Raw genomic sequence first — 18,498 nt, 5'->3', positions numbered from 1 at the left:
ACACCTCCATTCATACAGCCTGGAGTAATTATCATTTACTGACGTAATTGACTCATATATAAATGTTAAATCAATATTACTTAATCCCCCCCAAAATCCCCAATAACTATTGAAATGACTCTTAAAACCATTATTTAACTTAATTTAAAAAAAAAGAAATGTAGTTCAAGGAGCAGTTTACCTTCAAAATGAAAATTCTGTCATCATTTACACGCCCTCTTTTCATTTCAAGCCTGTATGACGTTCTTTCTTATGCAGAACACAAAAGTAGATATCTTGAAAAATGCTGGTAAAAGAACAGCAAAGCCCGCCATTCACTTCTATTGTAACCAATGCAATGTCAACAACATTCTTCTTCTTTTGTGTTCTGCATAAGTTTTGTGTTCTTCATATAGGTTTGAAATGTAAAGAGCTCATGTAAATGATGACAGAATTTTCATTTTGAAGGTGATTCCTTCAAACTGTGACTGAATGTTTCTCATGATTTTAAATCTTTAAAGAAGTTGTAGATAATTATAAATGATTTTAAGGGAAATCTATGCATGAAAGTAACCATAATCTCTCCCTCTGTACACAATGTCTATTGATCATGTTTGTTGATGTTTACTTTCTAAACTCCATCAGTCAGCAGATGAATCATTAACAGAGAGACTGTAGGTCAGAAACTGTGAGCAGCCATGAGATCAGACGAGATCAGATGAGAGGAACATCACAGAAACATTCTGATGGACAAAGATTTCTCATGTGAAGATTCAGTTCAGTGTAAAATCAGAAGAGATGAAGCTCGACCCATGTGTTCTGTACCACCACACCCTCAGCTCACAGACTCTCCGCTCTTACTACGGTACGCTCATGCTTTTAGCACCATTCACTGAAGAACAGACAAACCACCAGAATGACATCTTTTTCTGTCATAACGTCTTTAGTGTGCTGTGTTTATTCATATTTATTCTTTTATAATATTGTGTAATATCTTGTAGAGAAAGAGAGCTGTGTGTTTGCACAATGTGCTGAAAGGACTTTGTATTGTCTGTTGGCAAACACAAACAACCAAAACCACCACAGACAATCAAACACAGACAAATGAGAAACACAACACATCCACACACTTTCTGAACACATTTGCTGTTAAAGTTTGAGTTAAAGAATTGTCTGTTTTTCCTTCATGACATTGTGTGTGTGTGATTGTTTGTGTGTGTGAGTGTGTGTGTCTGTGTTTGTTTGAGTGAGGGATTGTGTGTGTGTGTGTGTCTGTGTGTTTGTGTGAGTTAGTGAGTGAGTGATTGTGTGTGCGTGTCTGTGTGTTTGAGTGAGTGAGTTAGTGAGTGATTGTGTGTCTGTGTGTATGTGCGCGTGTGTTGAGAGACTCTTGTTTCAGTAACACAACCACACCAGCTCACATGAAATACAGAGTGTGTGTGTGTGTGTGTGTGTCTGTGTGTTTGAGTGAGTTAGTGAGTGAGTGATTGTGTGTGCGTTTGTGTGTCTGTGTGTTTGAGTGAGTGAGTTAGTGAGTGATTGTGTGTGCGTGTGTGTGTCTGTGTGTGTCTGTGTGTTTGAGTGAGTGAGTTAGTGAGTGATTGTGTGTCTGTGTGTATGTGCGCGTGTGTTGAGAGACTCTTGTTTCAGTAACACAACCACACCAGCTCACATGAAATACAGTGTGTGTGTGTGTGTGTGTGTGTGTGTAATAGATACAGGTAGAATATAAAGTGCTCAGGTAAGTCTTCAGGTGAGACGCCACAGAGGATCTCGAGGTAAAATTAGACAACAGAAATAGACACAAGTTTCTATCAGAACAGTCTTGTTTGTACAGTTGTGTGGATATCTTCATCTTCTGGTCTAAGGTAACGTGAGATGTTTGTATTTAACCGCTCATGTCTCTGACTCTCTTCACTGTTTTATTTTGAAGGTGATGTTGGTCAAACATGTTGATGTTCTCATAGTTTCTTCAAACGCTTTTTTACTTGAAGGAGTGTTTGTTCATACAGCCGGTGTGGTTGTACACGTGTGTTTTTAGGGAATGTGCTGATCATGATGAAGAAGATGAAGGCAACAGTATGACACGACCAGACACTTTCATTTCTCTGGACGCTGAGAGTCACGTCTCTGGCAGGAGAAGAATAGCAGCTCTCGTCAGGTGTGGATTCTAATGAATCATGTGTTCACTGAATCATCCACTGGTTTGATTCACTCCAAACACACGTGTGTCTGTGTTTCAGATCCAAGACTTTAGATCCTTCACTACTTCTGCAGGTCCAGAGTGACTCTGAATTAAAGTGTGAACGCAGAAAACCGCAGTCGTATCAGGTGTGTGTCAAAGGAACACTTCAGGATGATATCATATGAATCTTCAGGTTGAGCTGCCGTCAATATTTCTTCTTGATCCAGGTCACTGAACATGAGGAGATGTTAATGATCTTGTGCTGTATTTGTAGTTTCTGCGCACTAATTCCCAGTACCACAAAGTCTTCAAAGACATCAGAGACGATGAAGAACTGCGACAGAGTACGTTCACACAGTTTGATGTCATGATCGCACAAGTGTCAATACAGTAAACGTGTGTGTGTGTGTGTGTGTTTAGGTTACACGTGTGCTTTACAGAAAGATATTCTGTACCAGGGAAGACTGTTTGTGTCTCAGAACTGGATTTGTTTCCATTCAAAGGTCTTTGGAGACACAAAGGTAAAGGAGAACCGCAGTACATCTGAACGCTGTTGTGTATTTTTCTGACTTTCTAAAATCATCTTTGTTTACCACCAGATTGCGATTCCTGTAACTTCTGCGACGGTCATCAAGAAAACAAATACGGCCATCTTAGTGCCAAACGCACTCATCATATCAACAGCAGACGAGCGAGTAAAACTCCCTTCAAGCCTTTGTGAATGTGACCATTAGTCAGCCATGTGCTCTTCTAACCGCTCTCATCATGTTTTTCAGCACGTGTTTGTGTCCTTTCTGTCTCGCGACACCACATTCAAGGTTCTGATGTCGGTTTGTCCTCATCTGGTTGTAAGTTGATCGGTGAACTCTCATTCAGTTCAGATCTGGGCCCGTGTTCATTCAAAATCTTTCCTAGTCACAAATCCTAAGAAAGTTCTTACAAATATGGGCGTTTCCCCTTAAAATGACAGAAAAGATCCTAGTCAAGAAAAAAGTAATTCATAAAGCATCTTAATCCTTAAAAGAGCCCTTAAGGTCCAACATTTCAGGAGTAGTGAGGAGGACATTTAAGAGACTTAAGAGTTTCTTTAGCAGCAGAGAAAATGGACGAAACACGAAAAGTGAGAAGAAATGTGTCGGACGCATGACAGTTTACATATTACTGTAAAGGTTTTTCAGAGTTTCTTTGTGTGTGTGTGTTCAACTTTGGTTTATCTTGGTTTTCTTGTATAGCTGCTTGGATGCAAGGAAATTTTAAACACACATTAAATGACATTAAATTTACTGACAGTGAGTTATAAGACACAACACATTAGATGTTTGTGACCGATCCTATAGAGACATGCTAACATCTCCAACACAGCACAGAAATGCCATAGCATCAGAAATAGAAGAAATCACTACATGAACATATTTAACAACTGGAGAATAGCAGGTGCAGCAGAGATGATCTGGTTCTGTCACGATCTTCTATTGTGATCACACACACACTTACAGAAACTTATTGTGTCGCCGTTCATTTTCTATCAAATACGTTGACATTAACAGCACGGTAAATATAAAATAAATAAGATTATATGTGTGTGAGTGAGTATGGTAAAAGTGCAATTTCAAACTAATAACTATATACTTAAAAGCGCTTTTTTTTCCATCTTGGCCAACCAGCCAATCACAGTCGTCAGAAGACATAGCAAAGGGGTCAGCCCCGCCTCCTCACTAACATTAAAGTTTTTGTCTTTTCCTTGCTCAGACTTTCTCTCAGTTTGATCCTGAATCACTTTAAAGCTACGTAGATGTGTTTAAACTAAATGAAGAGCTTTCTCAGAGGATTTTTAGAAGCTTTAAGGGCCCTGATGCACTGAAGACAATCCTCATGTGCCTCAGTAGATTATTTAAATATACTCAACAGAATTATGTTCCTAATTTTAACCAAAAATGTATGTTAAAACAACGAAAACATCTTGGGAATAAAACCTTCTAATTTTGGTTGCTAAGAACATTTTTTTTAACAAATTATTAAGTAAACCCAACTCGATGTTGAACCCATTTAATTGAGTTGACTTGTATACTTTGAGTTGAGACAAGATGTATTTCATCAGTAGAATTGACTTTATTCTGGTTAGTAAATTGAATTATAGCAGCACATGCACATTGATAGCAGCATTTTGTTGAGTAAATTCTACAGGTGATTTATTTGAGGTTGTGTGTAGTGCTGATGTGAGGGAATGTTGTGTTTGACAGGAGAAGAGTCCGGGCTTCTGTCAGATTCCAGCACAGAATCTGAGGCGTCACCCCGTCACGGTGAGAACCACAAACTCTCTCTTTCTGTCTTCATGTGTGTTTATGGATCTTGATCGACACATCATGTCTGCTGTGATGATCTTCTGCAGGACTTCTCAGCGGATCTCTCAGACCTGGACGCTCCGGTCAGACAGACACATCATCACACGGACGACAGCAGCGCTTCAGACTCACCGGAGTTTGACAAAAGTCCACGTGTGTATCTCCAGATGTGCAGACGTCACATTACTTCACTTGATTTTGTGACCTTTGAGTTTCTGTATTCATATTCGCAGAATTCCCCAAACTGTCGCAAACGTCTAAACGCAAAGATGATCTGGATTCTCAGCCCCAGCGAAGCGATGGAAATCTGACGTGTAAAGGTGAGAGAGGTTGAGTGTGCTCATGCGAACACAAGCTGGTGTGTTTCATTCTAAACGTTTGCTTCATGTGCTTTAGGATCAGCGGAGGTCACAAAGACACCCGGAGCGCTTTCATTCTCATTTAACACACTTGTGTTGGTCTATCTCTCTCTGTAAGTTTATAAACTCTACTCCTGTCACACCAGCACGTTTCCTTCAGAAGATTCACTGTCGGCCGCTCTCTTCTCTCAGGGTTTGTGTTCTGCTTTTATCATCATGTTACATGGCCTTTAAGATTGTGTCTCTAGAAGAGCGGCTCACCTCGCTGGTCTCCACCGACTTTCCTCATGAAAGGTGAAGATCAACACATGCTTTTATTATTCTCTGCATCCTCATGAGCGATATGTGTGATTTAATCTTGAATGTGATTTCAGAGGTGAATATGTGGGGGATGCAGAAGAGATTTACTCTGTGATTTCTGCGAGTCTTCTGAAGTTGGAGAAGGTTTGTTTGTGACGTCTCAGAACTAGATGATTTCTTTCAATGTCAAAACAAGTGTTCACGAAGAGAAAAACAAGATGACATGAAACGATTATTGACTCGGTCATGCTCTTCCAGATCCACAGAAACCTGCAGAAGCTCCTGGAGACTCTGTCTGATGCGTGACATTCAGATGTTCGTCGTGGAGGAGAATCTGTGAAACGGCCGGGCTCGATGTAAATGTGAATGTGTTGCTTCATTGACCGTGAAAAAGGTACACATGAGCATCACAACTACATGTCTGTGGAGTTCTCCCCCATGACTACACTGAACACATGTAGCTGAATGTAATCAGATCTGTAAATAATATGAATGTGTTGTAATGTCATACTGTAGATGCGCCGTAGGTTTTCATGTCTAGATGTGTTTTCACGTGATGTGAGCTCATATATGACGAAGTGCTCATGAATGTGGACTGATCTGATGCTGGAGCGTGTGATTCCTGTCAATGATCTTTGGAACAATCTTCAAACCATCTCAATGAAACAATGCAGTATAAATGCAGTATGAGGGGCAGATGAACACTTACGTTTAATTGCCATGTTAAAAAAATAAAGGCAATATTTTGTTAATGTTGTGTGGTGTGAAACACAATGTTCTTTGAGTGTGATGATCTCTTTGTGTTTGTCATTGTGAGGTCTCAGTGCGTGAAAGAGCTTCTTGTTTTATATGCTAATGTCAGTGAATGTCGTCGCTGCTCTCCACAGAAAACCATTGTTTTCTCCTTCATGTGGAATGAGTGCCAGTGCTGCACAGAGTTTGATGTTTTCTGCTTTTATACATACACGACAAAGAGAAAAGAACACACAGACGAATAGAACATCTAGAATAACGCGAATCTTTCAGTGCGTAATTACGCACCGTTTACACATCACTGGATTTTCATTTTAAACTTTTCATTTCACGTGTAGCCTTGAAGATGACTAAAGAGGATTAAACCAATTATTTTACATTTTACAAAACAACCCGAATCAAATCGTGACGTATAAAACACGACCCCAGTGAATGGGCATCTGGAGTTGAAACGCTCCTTTCAAGCGGTGCCAAGTGGACGATCACGAGTGTCGTTACGTCCAGCCTCTCGCTTCAGACTCGACACAGCGTCATTACGTTCACACTCATTAGAAATCACCGGTAATGGATGCACGGTGCGCGTGAGAAGAACTTTTACCCACGCGCTCTCTGGTTCTCCTGATCTCCATCATGTCCGATCAGCCATCGTCTCCTCCAGCCGGACAGAAATCCGCGCTCAGGGTGTCCGGCTCATCTGAGAGCAGGTTTCAGGTGGATCCGGTGGCGGAGGGCTCGCGCTCTTCGGCAGGTGAGGAGTCGAAGGGCAGATTCCGGGCGGTGAACTTCCTCAGCCCGTCTGACGGAGCTCCTGACGCGGGTGTGAATGGAGACACGGTGAGAAGTGAAGCCAGTCTCCACTCGTCTACTGGAGGTCTCAGTCATTTCTCAGACAGCAACACATATTACCTGCGGACCTTCGGTCACAACACCATCGACGCGGTACCGAACATCGACTTCTACCGGCAGACAGAAGCGCCTCTGGGAGAGAAACTCATCCGACCGTCACTTTCGGAACTACACGATGAGCTCGACAAGGTGCGTCTCTCGTGTTAACATACACAAATTCATTCAAATCTACATTTCAAGGGTTTTTGCACATTTAAAAAGCACAGAAAAGTGAAATAAAAATGTCAACCTTACCACGAATAAAGCAAAAGCTGATTTTTACTCTGGTAACATCACAGGTTTGATCATTTGGTGGTTGAGATACTCATGTGAGATCTCTCTACACATTTGTAAAGCATTTGTTTTATTTTTACTTCATGATTTTTCATAGTCAGAAAAGAGCCATTTTCAGGATTGTCACATCATAACGCTTCATATTCCTCATAAATGGACACATGAAAATGAATGTAAAGAAACTATTTGATGTTCTATAAAGAGGCATCACGTCTCCATTCATTGTGTGTTATTACTTCAGGATTGTCCATTTTATTTCACAGAAAGTGTATCGTCTCCCAAAAATCGCTTCATTTTTGGTCACATGCATGTGAAACATGTTTATTTCCCTTTTTTTAAATATATATGTTTTTTTAGACTGACATTTTTTATGTTAAGTATCTATCAACAAGGGTTCAGTAAAATATAAACAGATGATTCAATATAATCGTAACAAATTCATTCTCTGAACATTTTTATGTCACGTCCAAAACGTTGGAGTTGCCCATATGCCCAACAGAACTGTAGATGACGAATGATATAAAAAGACAACATATAAGTCACGTGACCTGACAGAGTAAATATCCTCATACTTCAAATCTATTTTCATTAGACTGTTGTGCTTCTTTATTGTGTTAAACATAACATTGTGTGTGACTGTCGATGACAGAAAGTATTGTACATTTAAACATTTCATTCATTCTGTTAGAAGACGCTTTTATATAAAAGCAACTTAAAGATCTCAAGCAGTTTATCAGAAGATCAACAGTACAGCTGTTCATGATGTGAGGTCGTGTGTTGTGTTGTATTTGTCTCTCGGTGAGAATTTCCATGTAGTTTAATCATATGCACATATGTGTTCTGCCGCCCACACATTCTACAACACACATGTTTCTGCTCATATGACTGAATGTTTAATGAAATGTGTGAGGTCAGAAAACACACACACACACAGTTGTTGTGAGACAATAGTGTCTGTCACACACCCCCTCTGTGTAACCCGCTGCAGTTCTGGGTCACGTCACAATAGTTCAGTGTATGACTGCTGACGTTTACTGACACATCACAGGTCACGCAAATTAACGTCTCATGAACACACACAGAAACACAATATTTGAGTTCATATGAAGAGTTTGAGAATCAGATTTTTAAATCCCGTTTTTTATTATGTTTTCATGTTTTATTGTGTTAGTCAGCTGTATTTTTATGTTACTATGGATTAAACAGACCAACTGCAGTTTGATTGAATAATAGAAAACATGATTTTGGAGTTATCTTATTTTGGAAGCAAACTCTTCATACTGAGATAATATTAATATTCAATAATAAAGACTTTTGATTGCAGACATTTACATTTATGCATTTGGCAGACACTTAAATCCAAAGCATCTTACATTGTGATGTCCCATACATTTATATATAGGTATGTGAAATCCCCTGGGATCGAACCCACGATCTCACGTTGTCGAAGCAATCCTCTTACCACTGAGCTACAAGAAAGCTGAATTGTCTTCACTGTTGACATGTCTTCTGAAACTCTAATGGCAGACACACTCTTTTTCTAACGGAGATGAATGTGTTGTGTCAGGAGCCGTTCGAGGAGGGATTTCCCAGCGGTGAGGAGTTCACCACCACAGAGACTCTCACACAGAAGGAAGCGTCGGATTCTAAAGGAGGAACAGTGAAGTTCGGATGGATCAAAGGAGTTCTGGTGAGTTTCTGAACACCGCTGGTTGAACAGACACGTTGAGAAGATGATTTAAATATCATAGAGCAATAAATATAAAAGTGTGGGGCGGTTATATTCAGGTCTGTAATAAGTAAACACTGTAGTTTTGTTTTCATTTACTCTCTCAAGTTACTCTTCTTCTTTTCTTTTCTCAATATTATGTAAAAGCCTAATTCAACAACTACTGAACCAAAGATTTTTCTCCTTTCTTTTAATGTCCCTTTTGAAGTCCACCCACCTTTAAGGAAATATAATAAACCCATAATTAAGGAGAAGATGATTGGAGAGGTTTGTGTGTGCAGGTCAGGTGTATGTTGAACATTTGGGGCGTGATGCTGTTCATCAGGATGTCGTGGATTGTGGGTCAGGCCGGGATCGGTCAGTATCTCACGTGATGTCACTCTGTTGTGCCGTTGGTTTAGATGTGTGCGGTGATTGTTCTGGTGTGGTTTGTGTGCAGCTCTGTCGTGTGGCATCGTTCTCATTGCTATAGTGGTGACGTCCATCACCGGTCTGTCCACGTCAGCGATAGCCACCAACGGTTTTGTTCGTGGAGGTGAAAGCATGCAGATTATTTCATTACGAGCGTAAATGTGATTGTGCGGTCGGATGATTGTCATTGCGTGTCGGGTTATTTTCAGGTGGAGCTTATTATCTGATCTCCAGGAGTCTGGGTCCAGAGTTTGGAGGATCCATCGGTCTGATCTTTGCCTTTGCGAACGCCGTCGCCGTGGCCATGTACGTGGTGGGTTTCGCCGAGACGGTGGTTGAACTTCTGGACGTGAGTGGAACATGATGGGCACATGATGATCGTGTTGTTCACACAGATGTTGTTTTTGACTCAGTTGTTGTCTTGTGTGCGTATCAGAGTATAGATGCTCTCATGACAGATGAGATCAATGACATCAGGATCGTGGGAACGCTGACGGTTATTCTTCTGTTGGGAATCTCTGTGGCTGGGATGGAGTGGGAAGCAAAGGTCCGTATATCCAATCTGGTTCATTCAGTCACGTGTCACATGTGTGTTCAGTTGTGTTTCTCTTGTGTCACAGGCTCAGATTGTGCTGTTGATCATTCTCCTGGCAGCGATTTTCAACTACTTTGTTGGATCCTTCCTCCCGATGGAATCAAAGATGCCTAAGGGCTTCTTCGGCTATAATGGTGGATCTCTTGTTTCTTTCTTCTCTTTTGCTCGTGTCAGTCGTTTGTGATCGTTCAGGATGAAGTTTCTCATGTGTAGAGAAGAGAAGTGTCTGATGAAAAGGGTTTGATTTCCAACTCATGTTTGATTTCTCTTCACAGCTGCTATAATGATGGAGAACATGGGTCCAGACTTCAGAGACGAAGAGACGTTCTTCTCTGTCTTTGCCATCTTCTTTCCGGCTGCTACAGGAATCTTAGCAGGAGCTAATATCTCTGGAGACCTGGCGGTGAGACTCATTCTCTTAGCTGTTGTGTTTTGTCCGTCTCTGAACGAGTAACCATTGTTCCGACTGGATTTTGGACGTGTTCAGGATCCACAGTCTGCGATCCCTAAAGGAACCCTGCTGGCCATCATTATTACAGGAGTGGTGTACATCGCCGTGGCCATCTCCAACGGTAAAGAGAGCTACGCAGTGTTTGTCTGTTATCTGGACTGACACGTGAGAGCTGATATATAAGGAGGTTTGTGTTTTTCAGGCTCTTGTATAGTCAGAGACGCTACAGGAGATGATAATGACACTATGCTGGGTTCACTGGAGAACTGCACAGACGCCGCCTGTACGTTGGGTTATGATTTCTCCATCTGTAAAGAGGGAGGCTGCAAGTACGGACTTCAGAATGACTTTCAGGTATCTCACACAAATGTCATTCCATCCATCCGTTGATCCACACATCGGGTCCAGCAACATGACTTTCTAATCATGGTTGAGGAGGAGCCCAAACACTCATCTGTAAGAGCGTATATAAGCATCAGTTCTTCCAGCATCCCTCCTCCTCCCAATCTCCTCCTGCTTTGCTCTTATTTTGCCTCTTGGTTCCATTACAGGGGGTTTAAGTCCTCGTGAACAAGAAGTTGCGTGTGTTTTTACTTCTGTATTTTAATGCAATTCAGAATAAAACTGAATTTCGAGTGAGAAATATTTTGAAATATCAAGAGTCAAATATAGAGTCAAAATCTTACAGGGAGCCAAATTTCAGTACAACAGTTATGGAGGTGTAAATGAATGTAGATTGTAGAGGTAAATAGTGTGGATTTGAGTTAATCAAATAACGAGAGAATTAAGATCTTCAATAATACCCACATTTGACTGCAGACCAGACAAATCTGAGCTCTGTTGAACTCTAATGATAGAGAGAGAGAATCTCAGGAGAAATAATATGTTTATTAAATCTGATGAATTGTTGTTTTGTGAGGTGATGAGTTTGGTGTCTGGGTTTGGTCCTCTCATTACTGCTGGGATTTTCTCTGCCACTCTCTCATCTGCACTGGCTTCACTGGTCAGCGCTCCTAAAGTCTTCCAGGTGAGATCTTCACATGTCTTCATCCTCTGGGACGTTTGTTGGATAAGCATGCTTTGAATGTGACCGAAATATGATCTTTCTCATCATCATGAACTGTGTATTGTTTTGTACTCTATATATCTTTGCTCAGTTCTCGTGCTGTCCTGTTGTTATGCGTGTGTGCTTTCGTAGGCTTTGTGTCGAGATAACATCTACCCTGGACTGCACGTGTTCGCAAAGGGTTACGGGAAAAACAATGAGCCGCTGCGAGCGTACGTCCTCACGTTCATCATCGGTCTGGCCTTCATTCTGATCGGTACATCACACGCTACTGCATATAAACCTCACGCATGCGTTATGTGTTCTTACTGACGCATGGAATGCATTTGTTTTTCAGCCGAGTTGAACATCATCGCTCCCATCATCTCCAACTTTTTCTTGGCTTCTTATGCTTTGATCAACTTCTCTGTGTTTCACGCGTCCCTGGCGAACTCTCCAGGCAAGCGTCACATCCGTCTGTCACGATCTTAATTCAGTGTGAACGACAATAAAATAATCTCGGTCACACTAGACTTTCAGACGTTGATGCTTAATCTTCTACACGGATATCTCTATTATCAGTGTTTCATCCATTCACAGGATTAGAATTTATCAAACTAGAATTTTGAAATGTGCTAAAATCCAAGACTAGAGTTCATAGGCCGGATTCACAAAACAATCTTAAGAAGAAAATTCTTCTTAACTGACACGTTTTTTCTTATATTCAAATTTAAGAAAAAAAGTTAGGAACGTTACGTATTCCCGAAAAATACCTTTTTAAGACAGAATTTTTCTTCAAAATTCTCGAAACAAAAGCGGTCGTAAATATCATCTTAAAATTATGACATCCTCGTAATACATATATTTGGATGTTTCACATGTGACATGTATTGTTTTGAGCCAGAATCATAATATTGACATTTATTTCCCATTAAAGAATATTTATTTTGACATAATAATGATGAGGTCTAGATCCCTCACTTTAGCTTTCATTATTAAACACAGAGTGCTTTTTACATTATTCTTGGACAAAGTGGCTCGAAATGGAGAGGGTCACAAGTATAATGCCGTAGTAAATAACAAAAAGTATTATAATAAGTATATTTTTTGAACGCTTGCTAACATATTAGCTAACATGCAATCATCATAAATTACGTTTATTGCAAATATATAGAAGAGTTTGGCTCCAAAATGAGATAAGATTTTTACATTTTTCAAAAAACATATTTTTTATTATCATATCATGTTTTTATTGTATTTTATTGTGTTAGTTAGCTGTATTTTTTAGTTATTATGGCTTAAATCATAATAAATCAACTGCAGATATTAATATAAAAACCCTGAGTTATCTGATTTTGGAACCAAACTCTTCACATGCTACATAAGAATGCAATGTGCTTGTTACATACATAAAGTTTATTAGATAAACATCTACAGTTACCACATGAGCAAGCAAATGAATTCACATTATTTTATTCTTACAACAAAAATGAAGATGTTCTTCAGAAAATATTTGAGAACGTTTTAAGAAATGTTTGAGAATCGCTCTCACAAACATTCTTACGAACTTCCTATAATTTATCTTAAGAACCATCTTAGATTTTGTCTTCAGAACAGTTTCGTGAATCCGGCCCCAGGTTTGCGTCGTTCACATGAAAGTTAACATTTAATCATGAAGCAGACGCTTTTATCCAAGAGTTACAGTTAATAAAATGAAAGAGGTGTGTGACTGTGATGGTTCTGAACTGAAACAGGATGGCGTCCCAGTTTCAAATACTACAACAAATGGGTGTCGTTATGTGGAGCGGTGCTGTGCTGTGTGGTGATGTTTGTCATAAACTGGTGGGCCGCTCTTTTCACCAACGTCATCGTCCTGGCGCTTTACATATACGTCAGCTATAAGAAACCTGGTAAAGACCTGCTTTCAGACCTGATGTGTGATGCTGTGAATGACAGATTCAGGACAGTGACACCAGTGTTTGTGCTGTAGATGTGAACTGGGGCTCATCCACACAAGCGCTGATGTATAATCAAGCCTTATCTCACTGTCTTCATCTCACCGGAGTGGAAGATCACATCAAAAACTTCAGGTGATCCACCTCATCCACACACACATTCATCAGAGATATACGCTAAATATAAATGAAGAGTTTGGTTCCAAATCATGTTTTTTATTGTGCATTCCAATGAATATAAAACAATCTGCAGTTTGTTTTAGGGCTGTCAAACCATTAATCACGATTAATCGCATCCAGAATAAAGGGTTGTGTTTACATTATATATGTCTGTGTACTGTGCATATTAATGTTGTGTAGATACACATACATTACATTTACATGTAAATTTAGTCATTTGGCAGACGCTTTTATCCAAAGCGACTTACAGTGCACTTATTACAGGGACAATCCCCCTGGAGCAACATGGAGTAAAGTGTCTTGCTCAAGGACACACTGGTGGTGGCTGCTGGGATTGAACCAGCAACCTTTGATTTACCAGTTCAGTGGTTTAACCCACTAGACCACCATCTCACATGCATATATTTGCATATATTTAAGAAAAATATAAAATAATAAACGTTTGTATGTAATTTAAGATATTGGTAAATATAAATAATATATCTCAAAATTGTATTAAAAATATAAATATTTATGTTTTAAAAATACAAAATAATAAGCACAATACACAGACACATAATATGTAAACACAAACCTTTATTCTGGATGCGATTAATCGTTTGACAGCCCTAGTTTGTTTTGAATTAAGCCATAATAACATAATGTAGCTCATCTCATTTTGGAACCAAACTCTTCAAATATGAGCCCATGTTTTTATTTGTCCTTCAGACCTCAGTGTCTCATGATGAGCGGTTATCCGGACTCCAGACCCGCGCTGGTGTATCTCGTGCACGCCTTCACCAAGAACGTGGGCTTGATGATCTGCGGTCATGTGCGCTCTGTAAGTAGCGCTAAAAAGGGTTTCTCCAAATGTTTCGTTGTGCAAACGACTCATGTGTTTGTGTTTCCAGGGGTACCGTAGACCGAATCATAAAGAAATGATGAACGAGCAGGTGCGCTATCAGCGCTGGCTCCTGAAGACACAAATCAAAGCGTTCTACACACCTGTGTTTGCTGAAGATCTCAGACAGGGCGCTCGCTTTCTTCTACAGGTCACTGCACATTATCAACATTAATGCTTGTAAACGTCCCGGTTACATCCATGTCACGTGTTGAGTGTTGCTTTGTTGTGAATTCACAGACGACGGGTTTGGGTCGGCTGAAACCCAACACACTTGTAGTTGGATTTAAGAATAACTGGAGAGACGGTGAAATGAAGGAGGTTGAAACCTATATCAACACCCTCCAGTGAGTGTCAAATGGGTTTATAATCCCCAACAGAAGAAGTGAGATCCGTCTGTCATCTGATATGTGTGTGTGTGTTTCAGTGATGCGTTTGATCTGCAGTATGGTCTCGTTGTTCTCAGACTGAAGGAAGGTCTGGACATTTCTCACATTCAAGGTCAGGATTTTTCATGAGCCACTCTTTTAGATTGAGATATGACAAATAATGCTTTAGCTCAGCTCGTGCCGCTCCTTGTTCAGATGAATTTCTGTCCACACATGAGAAAACTCCTGGAATGAAGGATCTGCTGGTGTCCGTCAACATCAAAGACTTTGACAGTGATTCTTCTAAACCATCATCCAAAACCACCAGCTGTCAGAGCAGTCCGCTCATCTTCAAAGGTCACGTGTTTCACAATATTCACACGATTATAAACTCCCAGCCCGTTTATATTAGAAGTGAGACTTTAATCCTGGTCATTGAAGATGATTAACCTTCTCAACGTGACATGTTCTGGGATATCTATTTAATGTGGTACAGATTATTTTATGCTTCAGAATGATGAAGTCACGTTCCTTAAAATTCCTTCATGAAATCTTTCTTAAATTATAAATATCAATTGGCTTTTGACGTGTTCTTGTGTTGTAATATCAGACACAAAGAGTCGTCCTGCTCATCTGAGTCCAGCAGACGAGAGACTTCTGACAGCCGGTCAACAGTTCAAGAAGAAACAACACAAAGGAACTATTGACGTCTGGTGGCTGTTTGATGATGGAGGTATAGACCCCTTTACAACCGAAGTCACGCTTACGTCATGACATGACCTGGAGGTGGCCAATGCAAACCAGCACAGAATGGGCTACATATGGAGTTCAAAATATCATCCTGTTGTGTTGTTTGGTGCCACAATCGACATGCATACATATTTTAACTGTAAAACACTGACGACACTGTAGTTAAACACAATAAAACGAGCCGACTGAACAGAAACTATCATCAAAAAATATTGCGTTTTACTTCATAACACCTAAGAATAAAAAATTACTGTCTTAAATTTGTGTGGATTATGATTTGGGTCTAAAAATATCTCATGTATGCCCAAATCAGAACCTGAAGAACAAGATTATTTTTCACGTAGTGTTAACTTTGGAACGCACAGGGTATGCTCGCTAACTTTGTAAGTTATACAATGAGCAGTTAACTATCAGCCAGAAACTAAAGATAAAGGAAAGTGTTTGTCATCTCTTCTTCTTCAGTCGTCACAAGTGCATCAGTATAAAGGGAGAGAGAACACTGAGAGGCTCATGTGATGTGTCAGGTTTGTGTTCAAGTAAATGATTTGTTAGCACACGCAGGCATCTAAAGCTGAATTAGATCTCAGTTTATCTGTACTATACACGCTTGGTTTCTCTGTCTGGTGGGTGTAGATGTCAGACCTCCTTACTGGAGGTAATCCTGTCAGGATCCATTGAACAATGGCGTACAGGTCGGCCAGGTTCATAGTGTTAAAGTTAACTATTTCAAAAACAATCGCAGTCCTAGACAGTGTGTGACCTTACATATAGAAATTTGATTAAAAAAAATTCTAGTCATTGTCAAAAAGCAAGCAAACAAAACGTGCTCCCTAGCATTAGTGATGCTCCTGGCTCAAGTCCACCCAGATAAACACCTCACAATGTTTAGTAACGGTAAAGCTGTCTGTTGTCAAGAAAAATGATCAATTATTATAAAATGATGATGTTGTAAGATCATATTTTGAATCATTCATATGATGTTGTAGGCCTGACTCTTCTGATACCATATCTTCTGACCAACAAGAAGAAATGGAGAGACTGCAAGATCCGGGTGTTCATCGGTGGAAAGATCAACCGGATTGATCATGACCGCAGAGCGTGAGAAACATAACAATATATATGAAGAGTTTGGTGTTTTATTGTGTTACCATGTTTTTATCGTATTAGTTAGCTGTACTTTTTGAGTTATTATGACTTAAATCAAAACAAAACAACAGCAGTTTGATTGATATTCAAACTATTGAAAAAAAGGTTATCTCATTTTGGAACCAAAGTCTTCATATAGTAATAATAATACCCTAAACCAAGCTTTTATTGATAAATAGAAATAATTCAGATTAATTTATAAAGTGTTTCTAAGCCTTTAAGCACAAGTGTTGGGAACCACAGCTTTATAAGATCGTGAGGTGTTTGTAGAACCACAGAAATACATGATGGAGATCATCAGCTAATAGAAATCTGAAGCTTCTGTTCCTCCACAGAATGGCTGCATTACTCAGTAAATTCAGGATTGACTTCTCAGACATCACCGTTCTCGGAGACATCAACATTAAGCCAAAGAAACACAAGTAAATTTAGATTGATAAGATGATGGTCTGCTCTGATGTCCAGTTGAGTTTACACACACGTCTCTGTATGGTGTGTTCAGTAAGGAGGTGTTTCAGAACATGATCGAGCCGTACAGACTGAAAGAAGATGACATGGAGCAAGAAGATGCTGACAGACTGAAGACACAAGAGCCCTGGAGAATCACTGATAATGAGCTCGAGCTCTACAGAGCAAAGGTCTCATCATCCTCATCATCATCATCACACACTCAATCACTCACAGAACTGAAACATAAACTGAACATAAACTGAACATAAACTGACAGAAGTACACCCCAACGGTGTAAATATAACGTCTCGGGTGTTTTCTGGTTGATTTGAAGGTCTATTCATGGATCATGAGAAGATTGCAGTTCTCAGGCAGGTGATGATTTCTAACCTGCTTTTCCATTTCATTTAGTCTAATCGTCAAATCCGACTGAACGAGCTGCTGCAGGAACACTCGAGCACAGCAAACCTGATCGTCATGTAAGTATTCATCACGCATTACACACTTCATGTGACGCACACACGGGTCTGATATCTGTCTGATCTGTTCTTAGAACGATGCCGCTGGCCAGAAAGGGGACAGTGTCCAGCGCTCTCTACATGGCCTGGCTGGACACATTATCTAAAGATCTGCCTCCTATTCTTCTGGTCCGAGGAAACCATCAGAGTGTTCTCACCTTCTACTCGTGAGCACCACATGATGCCACAATCATGACTTTGGATATCCACCAGATATATGTTCACTTGTCAAACACTCGCGTTAAGTACATATTCAGAGAGAAATTATCAGATCTGAAATTTTAAAGGGCTGAAATACACAGAATGCGCATTTTAAAGGGTTCTGTTATCTGTCATGTTGTTGGGTGCGGAGAACTGTGTGAGATTGTTGTTGTTGTCAGGTTTAGTGTTTTACAACCTTTGGACCTGTGGACGGATGGTGTGCTGAGTTTATCAAGAGTCCACTAACACTTCTAAAGTTCTTCATGTTACAGAAGGTTGTGGCTGCGCACATGCAGGTGTTTGTTGTAAATTAATAATGTTACACTTAATTTATTAATTTATGTTTCTAATGCTTTACGTACTAAAAATGCTCTTAAAATGTCTGAATGAACTTAGCTGAACGGTGAGCATTCCAGTGTTGCCAAAACAACATTAAAAGATTGAATTCATTAAATAAAAAGTCTTTGTTTGAACAATATCACTTGTGTTTTTCATGCTTTGTTATTGAAGAAGTGTTAAACATGAGTCCAAACAAATAATAAAATGGAACTTCACTGAAATACTTTTATTCATGGATGTTTGAGTCACAGAATTATTATTGCAGACAGCTTGGACATGTTTTGTGCCAAAAGACAAGAAAAACTAAAGAAAAAATACAAAGAAGGACATCAGTCCAGTGTCTGTGTTAAAATGCTTGATACCGCATTGACTTGAATATGATT

At 39.8% G+C, this 18,498-nt stretch overlaps 2 protein-coding genes across 2 annotated transcripts; both read left to right on the top strand.

The window, feature by feature from the left end:
- Window positions 1–663: 663 nt before the first annotated feature.
- LOC130439744 (GRAM domain-containing protein 2B) lies at window positions 664–5,917 on the top strand. The gene is made up of 14 exons (XM_056772257.1): window positions 664–844; window positions 2,021–2,140; window positions 2,223–2,310; window positions 2,439–2,508; window positions 2,585–2,685; window positions 2,764–2,859; window positions 2,941–3,012; window positions 4,405–4,464; window positions 4,554–4,659; window positions 4,740–4,826; window positions 4,903–4,978; window positions 5,058–5,159; window positions 5,240–5,309; window positions 5,424–5,917. Exons 1-14 carry the CDS (start codon window positions 726–728, stop codon window positions 5,469–5,471), a joined length of 1,215 nt encoding a protein of 404 aa, XP_056628235.1. The 5' UTR covers window positions 664–725; the 3' UTR covers window positions 5,472–5,917.
- Window positions 5,918–6,133: 216 nt separating this feature from the next.
- LOC130440008 (solute carrier family 12 member 2-like) lies at window positions 6,134–18,254 on the top strand. The gene is made up of 26 exons (XM_056772754.1): window positions 6,134–6,953; window positions 8,665–8,787; window positions 9,108–9,183; window positions 9,266–9,361; window positions 9,447–9,586; window positions 9,674–9,784; window positions 9,858–9,966; window positions 10,108–10,235; window positions 10,320–10,404; window positions 10,486–10,637; window positions 11,203–11,310; window positions 11,482–11,605; window positions 11,687–11,788; window positions 13,083–13,238; window positions 13,319–13,418; window positions 14,172–14,283; window positions 14,354–14,494; window positions 14,584–14,690; window positions 14,771–14,844; window positions 14,928–15,068; window positions 15,322–15,444; window positions 16,448–16,559; window positions 16,943–17,029; window positions 17,110–17,245; window positions 17,469–17,536; window positions 17,611–18,254. The coding sequence occupies exons 1-26, from the start codon at window positions 6,549–6,551 to the stop codon at window positions 17,744–17,746; spliced, it is 3,252 nt and encodes a 1,083-aa protein (XP_056628732.1). The 5' UTR covers window positions 6,134–6,548; the 3' UTR covers window positions 17,747–18,254.
- Window positions 18,255–18,498: the final 244 nt, after the last annotated feature.

The sequence above is a fragment of the Triplophysa dalaica genome, chromosome 18, assembly GCF_015846415.1.
Source record: "Triplophysa dalaica isolate WHDGS20190420 chromosome 18, ASM1584641v1, whole genome shotgun sequence".
Classification (NCBI taxonomy): Eukaryota; Metazoa; Chordata; class Actinopteri; order Cypriniformes; family Nemacheilidae; genus Triplophysa; species Triplophysa dalaica.
Note: the sequence above shows the minus strand (reverse complement) of the source record. Positions and strands in the feature narration are given on the sequence as shown.

Coding starts and splice junctions, on each gene's coding strand:
- LOC130439744 (XM_056772257.1), top strand. CDS start 726: ATGGACAAAGATTTCTCATGTGAAGATTCAGTTCAGTGTAAAATCAGA. Junction 2,141..2,222: donor AGAATAGCAGCTCTCGTCAG/GTGTGGATTCTA, acceptor TCTGTGTTTCAG/ATCCAAGACTTTAGATCCTT. Junction 4,660..4,739: donor GGAGTTTGACAAAAGTCCAC/GTGTGTATCTCC, acceptor TCATATTCGCAG/AATTCCCCAAACTGTCGCAA.
- LOC130440008 (XM_056772754.1), top strand. CDS start 6,549: ATGTCCGATCAGCCATCGTCTCCTCCAGCCGGACAGAAATCCGCGCTC. Junction 10,236..10,319: donor ATATCTCTGGAGACCTGGCG/GTGAGACTCATT, acceptor GGACGTGTTCAG/GATCCACAGTCTGCGATCCC. Junction 11,311..11,481: donor GCGCTCCTAAAGTCTTCCAG/GTGAGATCTTCA, acceptor GTGCTTTCGTAG/GCTTTGTGTCGAGATAACAT.